Here is a 16,021-nt window from a genome sequence, read left to right as displayed (position 1 = left end):
TTGGGTTGGTTGGTTGGTTTCTATTTTGTAAATCCTCTGGTGTTTTTATCTTTAGTCTTCTCCTGCAAAATCATCTCAGCTGAGCTCTGGGAAGAACTGGGGAAGATTTTGAAAAGAAGAACAGGGAAAGATTTTGCACACTCTGACTGCTGCAAAAAGAACTGATGTGGGGCAGATGAGAGAGTGCAGAGGGTCAGCTGTGTTGGCCTGAGCCATGTTTTGACCAGTCAAAACAAGAACCCTTTTCCAGGGCTGAAGCCAGCCCCACTGCATGGAGTCCTCTAGTTTACTCTGCTTGCAGATGAGGATGCCCAGCACGAGGGTAGTGTATCTCTGCTTCAGTTCTAGTCAGATCTGTCCACAGGTGCCACTCTTTCCAGAAGTTGTAGACAGTATGGTCAAGACACACCTATGTTTTTGTTAAAGTGCAGGTGGATGAGGGAGAGGATTTAAGATGGTAAGAGGACTAAGCATGAGCTCCTCACATCCATGCACCACTCATATCCTCACTGTTCTCTGTAAGCCTTGTGCTTTCCTTTCAAGGTCTAGGTAACCCTGTTTAAGCCCATGCTTCTGGAAATGCAGCTCAGTCATTGCTCCTCAGAACAGAAGCTTGCTTTCCATATTCTTTGATTAATGACTGCCACCATTTGCATCCTGAGAGTTGCCAGTGACCATGTTTGGCAGTGTATGAGAATGGTAAGCACTGAACAAAAATAATAATTGTATTGTTAAAGCATTGCAGATTTGGCTACCTGGAGTGACTCTCTGCTTCCCTCACATCTGTGAAACCACTGACAATTAATACACTCCAGGCCCATGCAGAAGCTGGCATTCCTACAACAGGAGTTTTGCTGTACTTGGCATAGTAGGACTCAGAAAACAAGGGCCTCAGGGAGTGCCGTGTCCCACTGGCCCATCCCAGCTTTCATTTACCCAACAGCTGCTCTGTCAGGACCATGTTCAAGGGTTGTGAGCCCTGGGTTTGTCTATAGCCATTTGCAAGGAAATGGTGAATAGAGTTTGAAGGCAGACCTACTGTGAACATTAACAAGGAACATGGTAACATGGAAAAAATATTCTAGAAAAGCTGTTCCAAACCAGGATGGTTCTTGCTGTGAGTTTATCTATTGAGGGATCCCAGGTATAACCTGGGCAGTCACATCTCACGTGTGGATGTTTGAAGATTGAACTGAACTTTTCTTGAGGAGAGAGCCAACCTGATGTACTGGCATAAATTCTCCCCGATAATCACTGAATATCTCTGAAAATCAAAGGAGGTCTTGGGAAAGGAGTTACACGTTAATTTGAAGATCTGTTTGACTCATTCCTTCCTTCTTCCTAATGTTCCGTGGCTCAAAACTGCCTTTCAGTGTCTCATCATCTACCTTGTTTTCCAACTCTCTGATTCAAAGTCTCTTATAATTGGTAGGATGGCACCTCCCTCATTCAAGATCAGGCAGTGTCCCATGGCAACTGTACCAGTTGTTGACCTGGAAAAATATCACAAGGGAAATTTGGTGAAGTGTTTTTGCTAAATCCAAGTGGAAATGGAGAAGAGCCAGCAGCAGAGGCCTGTGCTGTAGGTTGCCCATGTCTGTAGCAGCTGTTCTGTAGGCAGTGTGGCAGGGGGGAGGTGGTTACTGGTTTCATTTCTCCAGTGTGAAGTCTGAAGAAGTGGAAATCAGTTCCCCATCACAGAGACACCAGTAGTCATTGCTGAGCTCATCCATTGCTTTCTGGTTGTGTGCCAGGAACCAGGGTGTGAGACCAACTTAGTGAAGTCTCTTTCCAGGGCTCTTGGAAGGGACTTCACTTAGTTGCAGAGATTCCCAGCAGTGGTCAGCCTGAAGTGAGCAAACCTGGGTCACAAACAGCCTTGTATGTACAGCACAGGCAGTGTTGGCCTCTGCCAGGGAAACCATCTCCCTGGAGGTAAACTCCCTCCTTCCCTCCCTCCCCTGCTCCCAGAGGGAGATAGGGAATGATGCCCTCCAGCCTGTGGGCATTCTTCATTCAAGCTGGGAACAAGGGGTTGCCTGTGGTCAGTTGTATCTTTGTATTATCTCTTCCTCATGAATATACCTCTGCTGCACCAAACCATGCTGTTGGTGTTTTAGGTTTTTAGGAGCCTTTAAGTAGAGCCTGGTGGGAGAGTTTTAGTCTGCCTTAGAAGTGAGATTTCTTATCCTTTGTAAGCTCACAGATGATTCTTAATATCATTGCTTTTGATTGTATGATAGCAGGATAATTTCTCTTCTGGAAGCCAAACCAAGAGGAACTCCACTTTAACATAGTGGGACTTTTTAATTGTCTGATGTATTTCAGAGCTTTAGACTTTGAGGGTGATGTCATCCTTTAAGACCTGTGCAATTTCAACTGCAGTTTATTACTCAGTTGACAAGCAGCAGTGTGATCAGAAATACACATTTTTCTGTCTCTAGTTTTTTTCTTTTATCTCCTAGTTTGTCTTTCATTTTAAAATTCCCTCAAAAGTGTAAGCTTTACTCTTAAGTTTTCCTTAAATACCATCTGGTTATTTTACAGCAAGCCATATTTCCTTACTAGAGATGGATGGGAAATGAAATGGATGGGGAAGTTAGTTTGTTTCTGTCTGGAACAGAAGGAGTCCTTATCCTGACTGAAGGCTTGCCAGGTGCCAGAGCTGTAGGTCCCAAGTGTAGCACTGAGTCATCCTCATCAACAGGAGGCTGATTGCTGATGCATTTACTGAAGAAAAACTGAAGGGTGAATGGCCTCCTGTCCTTTGGTTTTTGGCTTCTTTTGTGCCATAGCTTGTAAACATTCACACATTTATGTGAATTGAAGATTTTTTTTCTATTCTCTTCAATTACGCATGTCAAGGCAGAAAGTGTGTTGTGCACAGTCCTGGCAACTTTTCTAGTTGCTCCAGCTTGAGCAGGAGCTTGGACTATGTGATACCAAGAGGTGTCTTTCAATCTATCCATTCTGCAATTGATGTGCTCTGAATGAAGCCATGATCTGGTGGGACTTTTGACATGAAGTTTTCCAATTTTCTGCTACAATAGTGCCACAATTCTGAATTTCTGAGGAAAGTGGGGCTGTACTGCCTTGGACGAAAGTAAATCTGTGGCTAATATAGGGGAGGCTGGAGGCCTGAACACAGTACTGCTGTGTTTAGTGAAATGTTTTTGAATGTTTAGGACAGGGTACTGTTAAAGCCTGGGAAGAGTCAAGGGAGAGAGTATTTATCTTCAGCTAGTCAGAGCATTAGTCTTTGATTTCATAGATCTTTTGTTTTTGGAAAGTCTTGTTATCCAAACTGACAGAGAATCCTTTTTTTTTTTTGGTCTTCCATTAATCTTTGCCTGTGTGAGGTATTGTGGCAAGGAGTTTCAGGTAAAAAAATTTCAGCTCTGCAAGACTTATGGTTAGCCTCCTATGAATGATGGTTCTCTGTTGGGGGACATGAAAGCTAGAGTCTCTTGTTTGAAAGATTTTTCTTTCATGTGCTCTGAAGAAAGCCTTTAGCAAAGTGTTTAAGGCAACTCACAAGGGAATTGGTCTTTGATTCCCCCAGGGACTGGGGAGGGCTCAGTACAGGAGAGTTACCTATATGAGGCCAAGGGCTGACAAAATTTCACTGGCACAGGAAAGAGTGAATATTTTGGAAGTCCAAGACTGGTAGACAGAGACTTCAAATGTCAGTCATTGACTCAAATCCACCTCCTATCTTCAGTATCTCAAGCCAGTGACATTGTGCAGTGGCTGTTTGACCTGCATGTGCTAGATGTCATTGGCTTTTTTTTGGAAGCAGTGCCATGCCGTGTACTGACATTCATTCACTTTGTACAGAAACTGGAGCTGCTAGGTTTCCCACACAGAGCTGCTAAACCTCACTGAAAACCCTGCCACGTCCAAATGAAAGGTTTTTATGTGGGAATGAGCCACAGCCTAAGGTCAGTACCTCTCCAGTTAGAATGGGAGCCTTAGCTTTTCTAAGGGAGACAGGACCTCTGTCTGTCTGTACAGCAGCCACACAATGGCACCTCAGTGTCAGCTGTCCCCTCTGTGAACTGCCATGGTACAAACAAGGTATTATACCTGCTCTGGGGACAACTGGAAGTCTCTGTGTTTGGCAGTGTTCCTCAGTGCCAGCTGCCTTTATTAAATGATGCATGTGTGTGAATGCTTACAAGAAAATTGTAGTTGTAGAAGGAAAAACAACGTCCTGTGTTTACTTCAGGAATATCTGCAGTGGGTATAAATCTGAAATCTGACTTGCCTGATTCATCTTTTCACTGTTGAGAATGTAGTTTAAAGACTAACAAGAAGGGAAAAGATAGTTTGTTTTCTCAAAGGGCAATGTAAATATAGAGTGGCAAAAGGTAGCTTTAAAGAAGGAGGGGGGGAAAAGGTGTCTGCATGCTTTTGTGGGGAACAAAATGCAACAAACACAGTCCTGGAGGATGGTCACAAAATAGGTGTGTTGATTTAATAGCTGTCAAATTCAGGATCAATCAGATTTTGTCAACTATTATTGTTTCTCTCACATAGGTAAGTGTAGCTGCTCTGTGGTGTCTCTGGGTGGCTGAAACACTATAAAGACATCTCCCCAGGGTGGTGAAGGTAAAATGGGTCCAAATCAGTGTCGTGGCTCTGTGCTTGCCTCCTCTTTGTAAAAGTCAAGCACAGCACATCAAAGGTGTAAAATGGAAGCATAGCATGTAACCTTTGGAAACGTATTTCCGCTGGATTCTGTTGTGAGCAAGTATTTTGAGGCAGCTAAGAATGATGGCCATGTTTGTTGTTCTGAATAAAAAGGTGTAAGGAATAGTGGAGTTCATCTTGCCGTGATCATGTTATTCCAGAACTGTTTCTTATAAAGGTTTCTTTTAAGTATTGCATTTTCCTTTGACTCATTTGGTTGTGGCTGTTGCCAGAGACACATACTAAGCTGTGTAGCTCAATGGTTTGATCTAATAACTTCCAGGTAGGCTCTTTGCAGCTGAACAAAAGTCACTTTAGTAGCAAGGTAGGTAGGATTTCCTCTGTGTAGGAAACGCAGAGACAGTGTGATCTATCTGACCTATAAAAGCTTGGTTTCAGATCTCTCAGTCCTCTCAAGAGGCAGCTAGCAGGTTTGTTCAGTGTTAGACATGTTTTGAGTAAGTGGCTTGTAGTCCATTGGCTGACACAGAGCAGATGTTCCTGAAAAGTCTTGATATTGACAAAACATGTGAGTTGTTGTTAATCTTAGAGCATTCAAAGGTGTTCAGTAGTACTGTAAGTTATCTCCTGGAGGGGACAGCTTAACAGTATTGTCTGTGTTTCTGTGATATCATGTTTCTTTTATTTCTATTAAATACCTCAGGGTTGGCCTGTAGAAAAGCAAGATGTGTCTGTTCTGTGGTGGATTGTGTGTGAACTTCAAGGGGGAAGTGTGGGTACATACACAGGATGGCCAAAGCTAATGTGCCACTTCCATTTGTGGGTGCCTTGCAAGTGCTGTTGACAGGATGTGTCTCTATCTCGGCAGTGGCGATTTTGGAGATTCGGTTATCCACGTGATGTGGATGTGGTAGGCCATGATGGTTGTAAGCTACATGTCTGGGAAGTGAAAGGCAGGATATGTTCATTGTACTTGGGAAAGAGCTGGCAGTGCAGCTCTTGTGGTGGAAGCAGCAGTAGTTTGTGTGTTCTGTGTTGCTGAAAGTAAGAGGGTATGATGGGAGGTTGGGGCTGGGAGATGAGGATGTGCACACAGGAAGGTGCCATGGCTGGGTGTGTGTGGTTAGGTAGGGTGGCTCCCTCCAGGATATGAGAGGGGGAGGGTGGGGGAAGTGGCTTGGGCAGCAATATTCAGTGTTCATGATGAAGCCTTTTCTTTCTCCTTGTCCCCTAGATCTCCTATCCCCCAAGTGATGAGGACAGCGATGACTCCGAGGGAGAGAACCAGGAACTTGCTCAGATCGACAGAGGTAAAGGGATGAAGATAGAAGGATCCTGGGATACTACGGCTGAAGTCAGTTTTTCTTTTCATTCGTACTCTTGCAAGTGCCTCCTTCCCAGTCCCCAATGTACCACAAACAGATGCATTAAATCAGTCACCTTTGAAGCATTTGGGACCTCACAGGGAGAGGCTGGTGTTATCAGATGCTGCAGTTGCATTTTTATCACCAGAAACAGACATTGTTAACCATGTGTTAAAGTCCCAGTGCTGAGACATGGGGCAGAGATGATCTACAATTGTGCCAGCAGCAGAGCTGGGACAAAATTTTTATCTTCTATTCCATGCTTTTGCACTTGGATCATCTTTGTTCTGGGTTTCCTCATCCTGGCTATTTTGAGTTTTAACCTTCAGTTTATTCATTTCCCTGGACTCATTATTTGATTATCTCTCTCCCTTCCTCCTAGACTGTTGGTATTGTGCAGCTATATTCTTGCATCTAGTGAGAGTCTTTGATAGAGAAGATATAGGTGCTCTGCTGTTGTTTTTGGACTTGATATGAAGTAGCTTCGAGCTGCAGGTGAAATCTGTAGTAAATGCACCTCTTAAGTTATGCTAAGTTTGCCATTAGTGTATGCCCTGGTGCCCAGGTTCAAGCAGATTCTTATGCAGAGGAAGCAGAAGTTCAATTCCTGACGCACAGGACATGTCCTGTTAGAATTCAGATCCCTGCTCCATATGCTTAGCATTAAAAGAGCTCAGCAGAAGAGATAAAGCATGCCTAGCTTGTGACTGAAGACAGGCTCTCTTGTGTGACAAGTCTTGTAATAGAGGACTTTTATTTCCAGAAACCAGATCTCATTTATTTGAGTCAAAAATGTGACGCTTAGGATAGCCTAACTTGGCTCTTCTGCCCTGAGAACTGGTCACTAGAAATTAATATTTTTGGCTAGACGCAAGTGCCTAGCAACACATTTGTAAGCTCGTGTCTTCACCTTGAGGATGTGAGGTGGGTGACAGATCTGTGTTCTTTCTCTGGAACTAGACTTCCAGGTGATGATTTGAAAGGGGATGACATCTAGCAGTCTGGTCTGAAAAAAAGTCTTTAAACTTCCAAAGGGAAGCATTCAGCTGGGGGGTGTTTTATCTGGAGAAGAGAAGGTGGGGAAACAGCTCAGAAGTTTACTTGGGAGGAGATGAAAACAGCAGGTCAGGAGGAAACACGCCCGTTTTACATAGGCTGTGGGACCCAGATGTGCTCTTCCACTTCTCAATCTCTTCCCACCAGAGAGAAGACGGAATTGTGCCCTGACTCCTCTGGCCACCAACCAGCTCCAGAACCAGGAGAGCCAGTGCTGCAAGGTTCGGGCCCTCTTCCACGCCAGCCTTGACCGGCACAGCTCGGAGGAGGAGCTGGAGCGCATCAACCGGGAGTTTGCGGCGGAGAAGCGCAAGTGGTCGCAGGTCAGCCGGCTCACCTGCTGCGGCGACGGCAACAACGCCTCCTCCAGCGACGAGGAAGTGAAGAACTTGTGCGCCATGTCCTTCCGGCCCGTGGCAGAGCGGGGCGACGGCTTCCAGGCCAGCCCCAGCCCCGTGCTGTTCAGTGCCTCCCCTCCCAAGAGACTGCAGCCCCTGGTGCGCAGCCCGGCCTCCGCACCTCTGATCTTCACCAGCGTCGGGGCGGGCCTTGAGCAGGTCATGCCTTGTAAGAGACACCGACAGGGATATGGGGATAAGGTCAGCAGGCCCAGCCTTGACCTGGAAAAAATGCAGCAGGTAAGGCAGAGCTTCATGGGAGGAAAGCAGCATTGCTTGAGAAAAAGGATTGGTAAGCAAAGACAGAAATGGGTTATTGAGGCAAGTGTAGTGGTGCTGTGAGGGCCTTGATGAAGGAGGAATGATGAGGAGGACTTTATGGATATCAGAAGGCTAATTAATTACTTTATTACATTATATTATACTATTTTATACATCTAAAACTGAATCTGCTAAGCACTCAACTTTTCACACACTGCACCAAATCTTGTGACTGTCGCTTGACAGTCCTGACACACACACTCTTGGCCCTGATAGGCGAAGGGAACAAAACACTATGGTTTTAGGTAAACAATCTCCATATTGCATTCTGCTTTTGTACAAACACAGGTACAGCAAATGGTAGTAATTGTGTTTTCTTTCTTTGATGTTCTGAGAATATTTCTAGGTTTCACATTCTTGGGAAGAATTGTGCCTTGCTTTTCTCTGTGAAGAGAAATGTGGGGCTACAGGTGAGGTTCAGTAAATTCATAGGGTTGGTTCTTGTGGTTGTGTCTTTGGGGCACACTTTCAGGGTACTTCTGCTGTCTGTCTAGGATAAATTGGGGTAAGTGTAGATAGCCCTCCTGAGAGGTAAAGGCACTGCTGCTTGAGTGGCTCCTGCCATGCTTGGGCTGTTCTCTTGCTACCCCAGGAGGAAGGCAGCACTTGTACTGTCCAGTTCACTGCATGGCACAGGAACAAAATCGCTGGCATTTGCTTTCATCGAGTTACCACTGCTTCCATGATCTGACCTATGTCACTTACTCCAAAATAAATTAATTGCTTAGCATTTATAAAAAGAGCCTTTGCTGAAAGGGGTTGTCAACTTGATGATGATAGAAATTTCCACACTTGTTGAACTCCTTGGGCCTAGATCTCTTTATGCCTCCTAGGAGTTTTATAGCCATGTAAAAGAGAGCTTTTTGCCTTCTTAACATTTCACAAACTGCTTACATTTTGCTGTAGATGCAGTTACTCTTGATTTTGCAGGACTTTAGTTTGGCCTTGGACTGAGGTGTGGAAATGCTAGAAGTTTGCCTTGTCTCTGCAGAGCCTGGGAAATGGGGCAGGCTGCCCTGTGCAGTTCCCATCTGGCGCCTCTCTTTCAAAAGGCCTTGCTGTAGAGTTAGTATTTCATGTCTCTTCATTATTTTTCTATTTGCACTGGTGTAGTGTCAGCTTAAAAGGATATCTGCAGACATCTGCTGGCCCTGGTACATTGCAGTAAGTTAAAAACAATTATTTTCAGTTCTGAATTTCCTCTCATTAGGAAAGAATTTCACTGCCTCTGGTTTGTTGGACGTACTAGTTTTAACCTTGCTTGCAACGATTCCTTAAAGCTTATAAGATGGACCCACTAAAAGAAAGGACTGTGCATTTATTTTCTAAGAACCCTAAAAGTGAGATTTCTATTTCCCTATTACATTGTTGGTTTTTCTCAGTCCTGCTGGCAGCATACCTCCCATGAATACATAATGCAGAGACTTGTGCTTTCAGTACAGTTTTCCTCACCCCCTTTTCAACCTTCTAGCCAAGTTTCTGCTCACAGAACATTCAAAAGGCCCAGTCTTGCATTTCACATCACCCAAATCTTCTACTGATACTGACAGACTTTAATTAGTCTCACATCCTTACGAGAGAAGAAGAAAGCTGCTAAGCCTGTGCCCAGCCTTCTAGTTTTTCAGAGCGCACATAAGTAAATGAGAAAATGTTTCTTTTGGCCCAGGTGATGGCTCTGATTTAGATGCCAGGCATAGCCTGCTCTCCTTTAAGCATCTTTCAGCACTGTCTTCAGGAGTGTATTGATAAAGGTTAGGGGCTAATTTAAACGAGCTTTCCAAACTGTTGGTTTTTTGGGAAAACCTTGTGAGAATAATTGGCTTCCTTGTCCATTTGCTCTCTACACTTCTGGATTAATTGTGGCAAAGATTTTTGCAAAAGAAGTTGAAACCTGGAGTGGAAGTGGCAGTGTGTTTTTTAAATAACATTTTTACTGTGGATGTCATTAACATTCCATGGTTGTGGGATCCATGTTATAAAGAAAGGATAGTCAGCTGGGGGATTTAATTTGACAGAAAGTGCACTGAGGGCACAACATGACATGACACACACATGCACAGTGATACGCAGCCTGAATATTTTATTTGGTCATTTGTATTATTTTTATAGCTCTAATTGGTTAACTTTCAGCCAGTAACATCTTGAAGCTTTATGATGAGTCTTTGCTTGCTACCTGTACTTATTTCTCCTATGAAAATTCAGGCCCCCCATTTCCCACTTATGAAATGGGACCAGGGTGTTTGTTTTTTGTCTGTTTCCATTTTCTGACAAAAATGGCTCTTATTAACTGCCTGGGCAGTGTGTGGCATCCTGTGTTTCTTAGTCAGGTAAATGATGCATATGAGGAATGTTAATATTAAACAGGCTACTCTAAGGCATCATCTGGGCTCTAAACATCATGCTTTTCTTGCTTTGTGATTCTTATCCTTGCTATCATATGCTTGCCCATGAGAACACAGCTGAAAAGTTTATCAGCTAGACTTTTTTTATTTGAGCAGTAGATGTGGCTTTCACTCTTATCCCTGAGCCTTACTTCCCATCCCTGCTGCTCTGAGCAGCTGACAGATGACAGAGTATCAGGCAAGATGAATTTGTGCCTGAAGCAAATGTGCTGTGCGATAAGAAGACACTTTGGGGGTGTGAGGTGGTATGGGTAACTCAGGGGTGGATGAAGAGATGCCAAGTGCTTTGCATCAAATTCTGTTTATGTTGGATGATGATGGAATGTTGGTCCAGGGGGTTGAGGTGTGGAGTGGGTCTGTGTTGGGATGTCTTCCTCCCATGAGTTGATGGCAAGTGATATCCAAATGTCTCCCTGTATTCCAGTGATTTGGTGCCTTTTGGTAAAAAAGAGGAGCAAATTTGGGAGACAGGTGGGTTGGTGGCAATCAGAGTGCTTTAAAGAAGTTAGGGAATTGCTGTTCTTTCTTACCATGTTAATAAATGGAAATCTCCATCATCCATGCCTTTCAGTTCAGCCTCCTGCAGCAGGGAAGGCTGTACCAGGAGCAGGTTTAAAAAGCCCTGTTTTGGTTAGATGCCAGGATATGCCTTTCCAGCTTCACAGGGTACAGTGATTCAGCCCTTCTGTGTCCCAGACATGAGTCTGGACTGTTGGCAGATGCATTTGCCACCCTGGCTGGTCGGCTGGCCACCCAGTGTCTCCCTGTTGATGCCGAGCGAGGACATTTCAATGCACGCTTTTCTTCACTTCTCCAAAGGCTTAGAAAATGAGCTCAGAAGACTTCTATTCTTTCCTTAATTGGGCAGAAATGCCCTGGCTTGTGCAGACACTCACTTTCCTGCAGTGAATGCCCTCTCTCAGCACCCCTTGATCATGGTCCCTGGGCAGACACATCATTGCATGCTGGCCCTGCTGCCAACCACTTGCTCTTTAATGAAGCCTGCTGCCACCCTGCATGGCTGCTGCCACTTCAGCATATCTGGCTTTTTTGGCGATGCTGAGAGCACAAGGTCAGGGAGAGCAGGGACATCCTTGGGTTCAAAGTTGAAGGCTCCAGGTTCACCTGAGGCACAAGGAAGTCTAGGGTGTCACAAAGACTTCTTGGAGCTGCTGAGCTCATTCCCAGGGGATTAATTGGTCTTGGCATGTTGTGTAAACAGAGAGGAAGTAAAGGATCCTCCTGTGCTATTCAGTGGGACTGCCAGGAGCACCTTTGAAATCTACTTAAAGAAGCTTGTGAAGTCAGAGCGTAGCATTTGCAGGGAGAGAGATCACCTGGGGGGACAGCAGCTTTGGGGTGGTACAACAAGCAGTCCAAATTCTTTGTGTGGGTAGGCGCCTGATATGAAAAGCATAATTTTGAAGTACAAGGCAAAGAGTTTGGGTACATGGGTTTAATTCCAGGTATGCTGCAAAATGATTAGGTAGGTTTCATGTCTTGCTCAGAGCTTTCTGCTGTGGTTTGCCTGCTTGTATGAACAGACAGAATCAGAAATTCATGGAGTATCTTGAGTTGGAAAAGACCCACAACTTCAAATCCTGGCCCTGCACAGCACCAAGAATCACACCATATGCCTGAGAGTGTTGTCCAATTGCTTTTTGAATCTTGGCAGGGTTGGTGCCATGGCCACTAACCTGGGGAGCCTCTTACAGTGCCCACCTACTCTCTGGGTGAAGAACCTTTTCTTATACCCAACCCAAGTCTCTCCAGACACAGCTTCAGGCCATTTCCTTGGGTCCTGTCACTATCACCACAAAGAGGAGAGCCGTGCCTGCCTCTCTGGTTCCCCTCATGAGGAAGTTGTAGACTGCAATGAGGCGTCCTTTCAGTCTCCTCTTCTTCAGGCTGAACAAGCCAAGTGATCTCAGCTGCTCTTTATTTGGCTTCCTCTATGGAGCGTCAATACCATTTTCTTTTGGAGGCTTAATGCATTCTTTGAAATGCAATGAGATGCTAGGATGAAAGAGGCTATCTGAGAAGAGAAAAATGTATCTTAGGCTAACATTTGAATTGTTCATTGCAGGCTCTGCACCCCCTTTGGTGGGTGACTAGTTTCAGTGCAAGACATATGAGTGGCTCTTCGTCTTGACTTGGCACTGGAATGGCCTGGATAAAATGCCTGATGAGAATCCTAATTTGGGCTTAGCTGTGTGATATCAAGACTATCTTCCTTCTGCTGTATATTTCAGTACTGGAATTTTGGTTGGACTGAACTATTGGTGGGGTGATCAGCCCTGAAAACTTCCTTTGTGTCCATACTGGTTGCACAGAGGCCGCAGAACAGCACTCACCACACATGACCAAGGCCCCAGTGTGTGACCCTGGTGCACTGGGGTCCAGGCTTTGGGCTGTTAATGGCTCCAGGGTGAGCTTGCCATATCCTTAGCACAGCTGGGTTTTGCCCTTGCCTGTCTCTCCAGGACTTGACAAATAGCTTCCAGATAGCTTCCACGTGTGAGCTCGTGAGTCCTTTTCACCTCTTGGCCTCCTGTTTGAATCCAGGCCTTTGCAGAATTGTTACCATCTGTTTGCCCATCTGAGCTGCTTTGTGCTGCAAGAGGGTGCTGGAAAATCTACTGCTGGTGCTGGTGGTAGTTTCAGCACAGTCTCTGCCCTGGGCCTCACTCTCCAGAGTGACTGAGTGGAGTTCAGGGACCTGTGCTGAGCATAATTCTTAAGGGGCCCAGTGCCAGAACTTGTCTCTCAGGTGTGGGAAGTTGGGCCATAGCAGTTCTTTGTCTGTGGGCTTGTTGAAGCAACATAGTAAAGAAAGTGTTGCAGAAACTGGTTGCATCAGTAGAGCATGAGAAATTCTGCTTCTGGTAACCTCCTGCAAATTTGCTTTAATTTTTCACCCCCAGAAATATGCTGCAGCAGCTGTTCTTCCAGCACAGAAGTGCCTGTCTATCTCAACCCTGACAGCATTTGGCAGTGAAGTGGCCAGCAAACAAATGCTCTGTGTGGCTACTGCAAGGCAGTCTTAACGTGAGGGAATTTGGGGCTGAACGTGATCAATGGCATTGTCTGGTCTGCTTGCCTGTGAGGATGTAGTTCCATGGTGGGGGGCTCTGGGACTCCAGACATATGAGTGGGAGATGGGGTGTCTTGTTCTTTGCATCTTTGGAGGAGCTGAGATGTTCTCCAGTGGTTTGATCTCTGTTGTAAAGACTGTCTCAGTGCTGGCTAGCTGATGTTCAGTTTGCTGACATCATCTGTAGTCTGACTGTGGGGGAAAAACATGCTGTCTGGGAGGTGGAGAGAGACTCAGTAGCAGGGGAAATCATGAGGAACTCCACCTAGCCCCAAGGAGGTGATTATGACTCTGCCAGGCAGCAGATACCTCTGTCTCTGTGTCTCATAAGTGTTCCCTGGATGGTTATCTAATTCATGCAAAAACATTAGGAAGTGCCTGTGTGCAGCTGCAGCTGGATGAATCGGAATGTAAGAGAGGAGTAACCCATGTACAACTTGGCCTAGCTGCTTCTTAAAAAGCATAATGATTTCCTCCTGGAAGAGGCAAGTAAGTTGACTTTGTCTTTTTACTGAAGGTAAGGTTCATCTTGCTGCCAGCTTGTAAATGCCAAAGGCAAGGCAGGCAGGATAACCTAGTCCTGTTCCTAAAGTCTTGGCATCGACCAGTGTACCAGAGATTAGAGCATTCTCACAGAATGGCTGAGGTTGCAAAGGCCCTCTGGAAGTTACACAGCCTGTATGCCAACAGCTTCTCCATGAGGATCTCTGTTCTCTGTGCATTGTTGAAACACAGAATTAATTTTAGTGCAAGTCCACTCCATGGTGTCTGTTGATACTGTGTTCACCTCTCGGGTGTGCTGCTAGCAGACCTTCATTCTGAGCACATGCCTCTCTTTGCACCTCTTCCACTGTTGTGTGAGCCCTGGCACAGAATGTGTAGTCCATTCCTAGAGCCAAATGCTTCTGTTCTTCTCCCTTGATGTTTTCCTTCCTTGTTTTGTCTCACTGCATTTTTGTTCTGTTTTTGTAACATGTGCAAAGGGACAACAGTTCAGGAGGGAGGTGGACAAATGAGCTGCTGTCTGGAAGTACTTATCGGTCTCTTTTTCCTGGGCTATGTGACTGTGTAATTTTGCTGCCTTTTCCTGAAAGCTTGCATGCTGGTGAATATATCCATCTGGACTACCAAGGGAGGGTGAGCCAATAGCTAGAATATATGCTGAGACATCTGAAACGTGGTTCCTTGAGGTGCTACTGTGAATCATGAGAAAGAGCAGGAATTAGGTTGGTCAGGGCCATTTGGATAGTACCAGAGAGCTTGGTTGAGCAAAAGGAAGATGAGGGAAGGAAATTTGATGTGGCTGAAGTTTGAGAAGCAGCAGAGATCTGTGGAATAGGAAGGTTAAGAATGGCAGAGACAGAGGTAGAGAGAGTATTTTTGTTGTATTAAGATTCCCAAAGGGACAATAATAGCACCTGGCACTAGTGGCAGAAAATTGAGCCTGAGGTTCAAGCCAAGGGCTTATCATTTAGATTGGCAGGCTTGCTGGCTACCTTCCCAACCCTGCTGTCTTTCTTTTTTTTCCTCAAAGCTCTAAAGCCTGGTAAGAAGGTATTAGACTAGAGCTGAGTCTTTGGCTGCAGTCCAAAGAGAGGAGATCAAATGGGCATATGGCACCACTGGCATGTGGCCTTGGGATGTGACTCAGGGAGAAGTCCTGAGTGATGCTGTGTAGGACTTGAACTCTTGGTCTGATTCTGATGGTTAGGTAGGCCTGGGAGGAGCAAATTGGGAAGGAGGTAAAGCACTTCCACCTGAAAACATCTACCAGAAGCTCTGCATGTGAATGGACAAGGTTGGGGTTTTGACCTCTAGCATTTTGCCCTCGAAGCACCACATAGAATCATTCCTACTGAACTAATAGAAGGAAGAGCCCAGTCTCCCATATCTGCTAGCTGTGTTTTATGATGGGCTGCCAGCTGGCCACAGGAAACATCACTCAGCAAAACCAGGAGCTCCTAACTGCAGCAACAATACAACTGGTTAAAATGTGATTGGATGTGGTGTGAGCAGCAGTCAGAGTGTGGGTGCTGGATTGGATCCCCAAGGGTGGCCATCCTGCAGCATATCACTGTTCTGTCTCTTTGTGTTGACTTCTGGTCCTTTTCAAATAAGGTTTTCTGAAGGATATTTTTTTTTCTTGTTTTGACACAGTACTGTGTAGGAGGATAATGTTGGCATGTTGTTTCCCAGTCCCTGAGTTCAGCCCAAGTAATCTCAAGAGCCTGACAGATTAAGAAGTTTTGCTGCAACCTATGTATATATTTCAACAGCACCAGCTTGGAGATGCTGCTTGAAGTGAAGGTCAGGACTTTCTCTGCAGTGCTCTTTTCTTCTGCAGTAGCACTGGGTTGTCCTCACCTCCCCCAGCCTTGATGTGTCTGGGCTGGAGGGGCTGCCTGGGCTGGGTCCCAGTGTGGCTGTTGAGTTGGCCAGATACCTGTCCCTGCCCACTCCTCCCTCAGCGTGTGGCTCACTGTGATACAAATATCTCATCCTTGCCTGGGGAGAGAAGGAGTCTGCGGGTGGCTCCACCATATGCTGTCACTGCCCAGGCTGTGTTTGGTCTGCAGGTGAATGGATCTCTCTTCAGGCGTAATAAGTTCCATCTTTTGCTTGTGGTAGCGACTCCTGAAAAGAGAGAGACTTACAATTTAGCTCTTTGGATGGCCAGTGAAGTGCCTTGAGGAAACTGGAGAGGGTGAATGGCTATTTAGAAACAATCTGGTT

At 45.5% G+C, this 16,021-nt stretch overlaps 1 protein-coding gene across 2 annotated transcripts in view; it reads left to right on the top strand.

The window, feature by feature from the left end:
- The window catches only part of LOC135445832 (uncharacterized), a 60,333-nt gene that overhangs the window by 13,347 nt on the left and 30,965 nt on the right, over positions 1–16,021 (top strand). For both annotated transcript variants that reach the window (XM_064708926.1, XM_064708925.1), the window contains exons 2-3: positions 5,888–5,963; positions 7,221–7,711. In XM_064708926.1, the coding sequence (XP_064564996.1) occupies positions 5,888–5,963; positions 7,221–7,711 (567 nt within the window). The remainder of the gene's footprint in view (positions 1–5,887; positions 5,964–7,220; positions 7,712–16,021) is intronic.

The sequence above is a fragment of the Zonotrichia leucophrys genome, chromosome 3 (genome assembly GCF_028769735.1).
Source record: "Zonotrichia leucophrys gambelii isolate GWCS_2022_RI chromosome 3, RI_Zleu_2.0, whole genome shotgun sequence".
In the NCBI taxonomy this organism is placed as follows: domain Eukaryota; kingdom Metazoa; phylum Chordata; class Aves; order Passeriformes; family Passerellidae; genus Zonotrichia; species Zonotrichia leucophrys.
The sequence above is the reverse complement of the archived record's forward strand: the minus strand, read 5'-3'. Positions and strand labels throughout refer to the sequence as shown.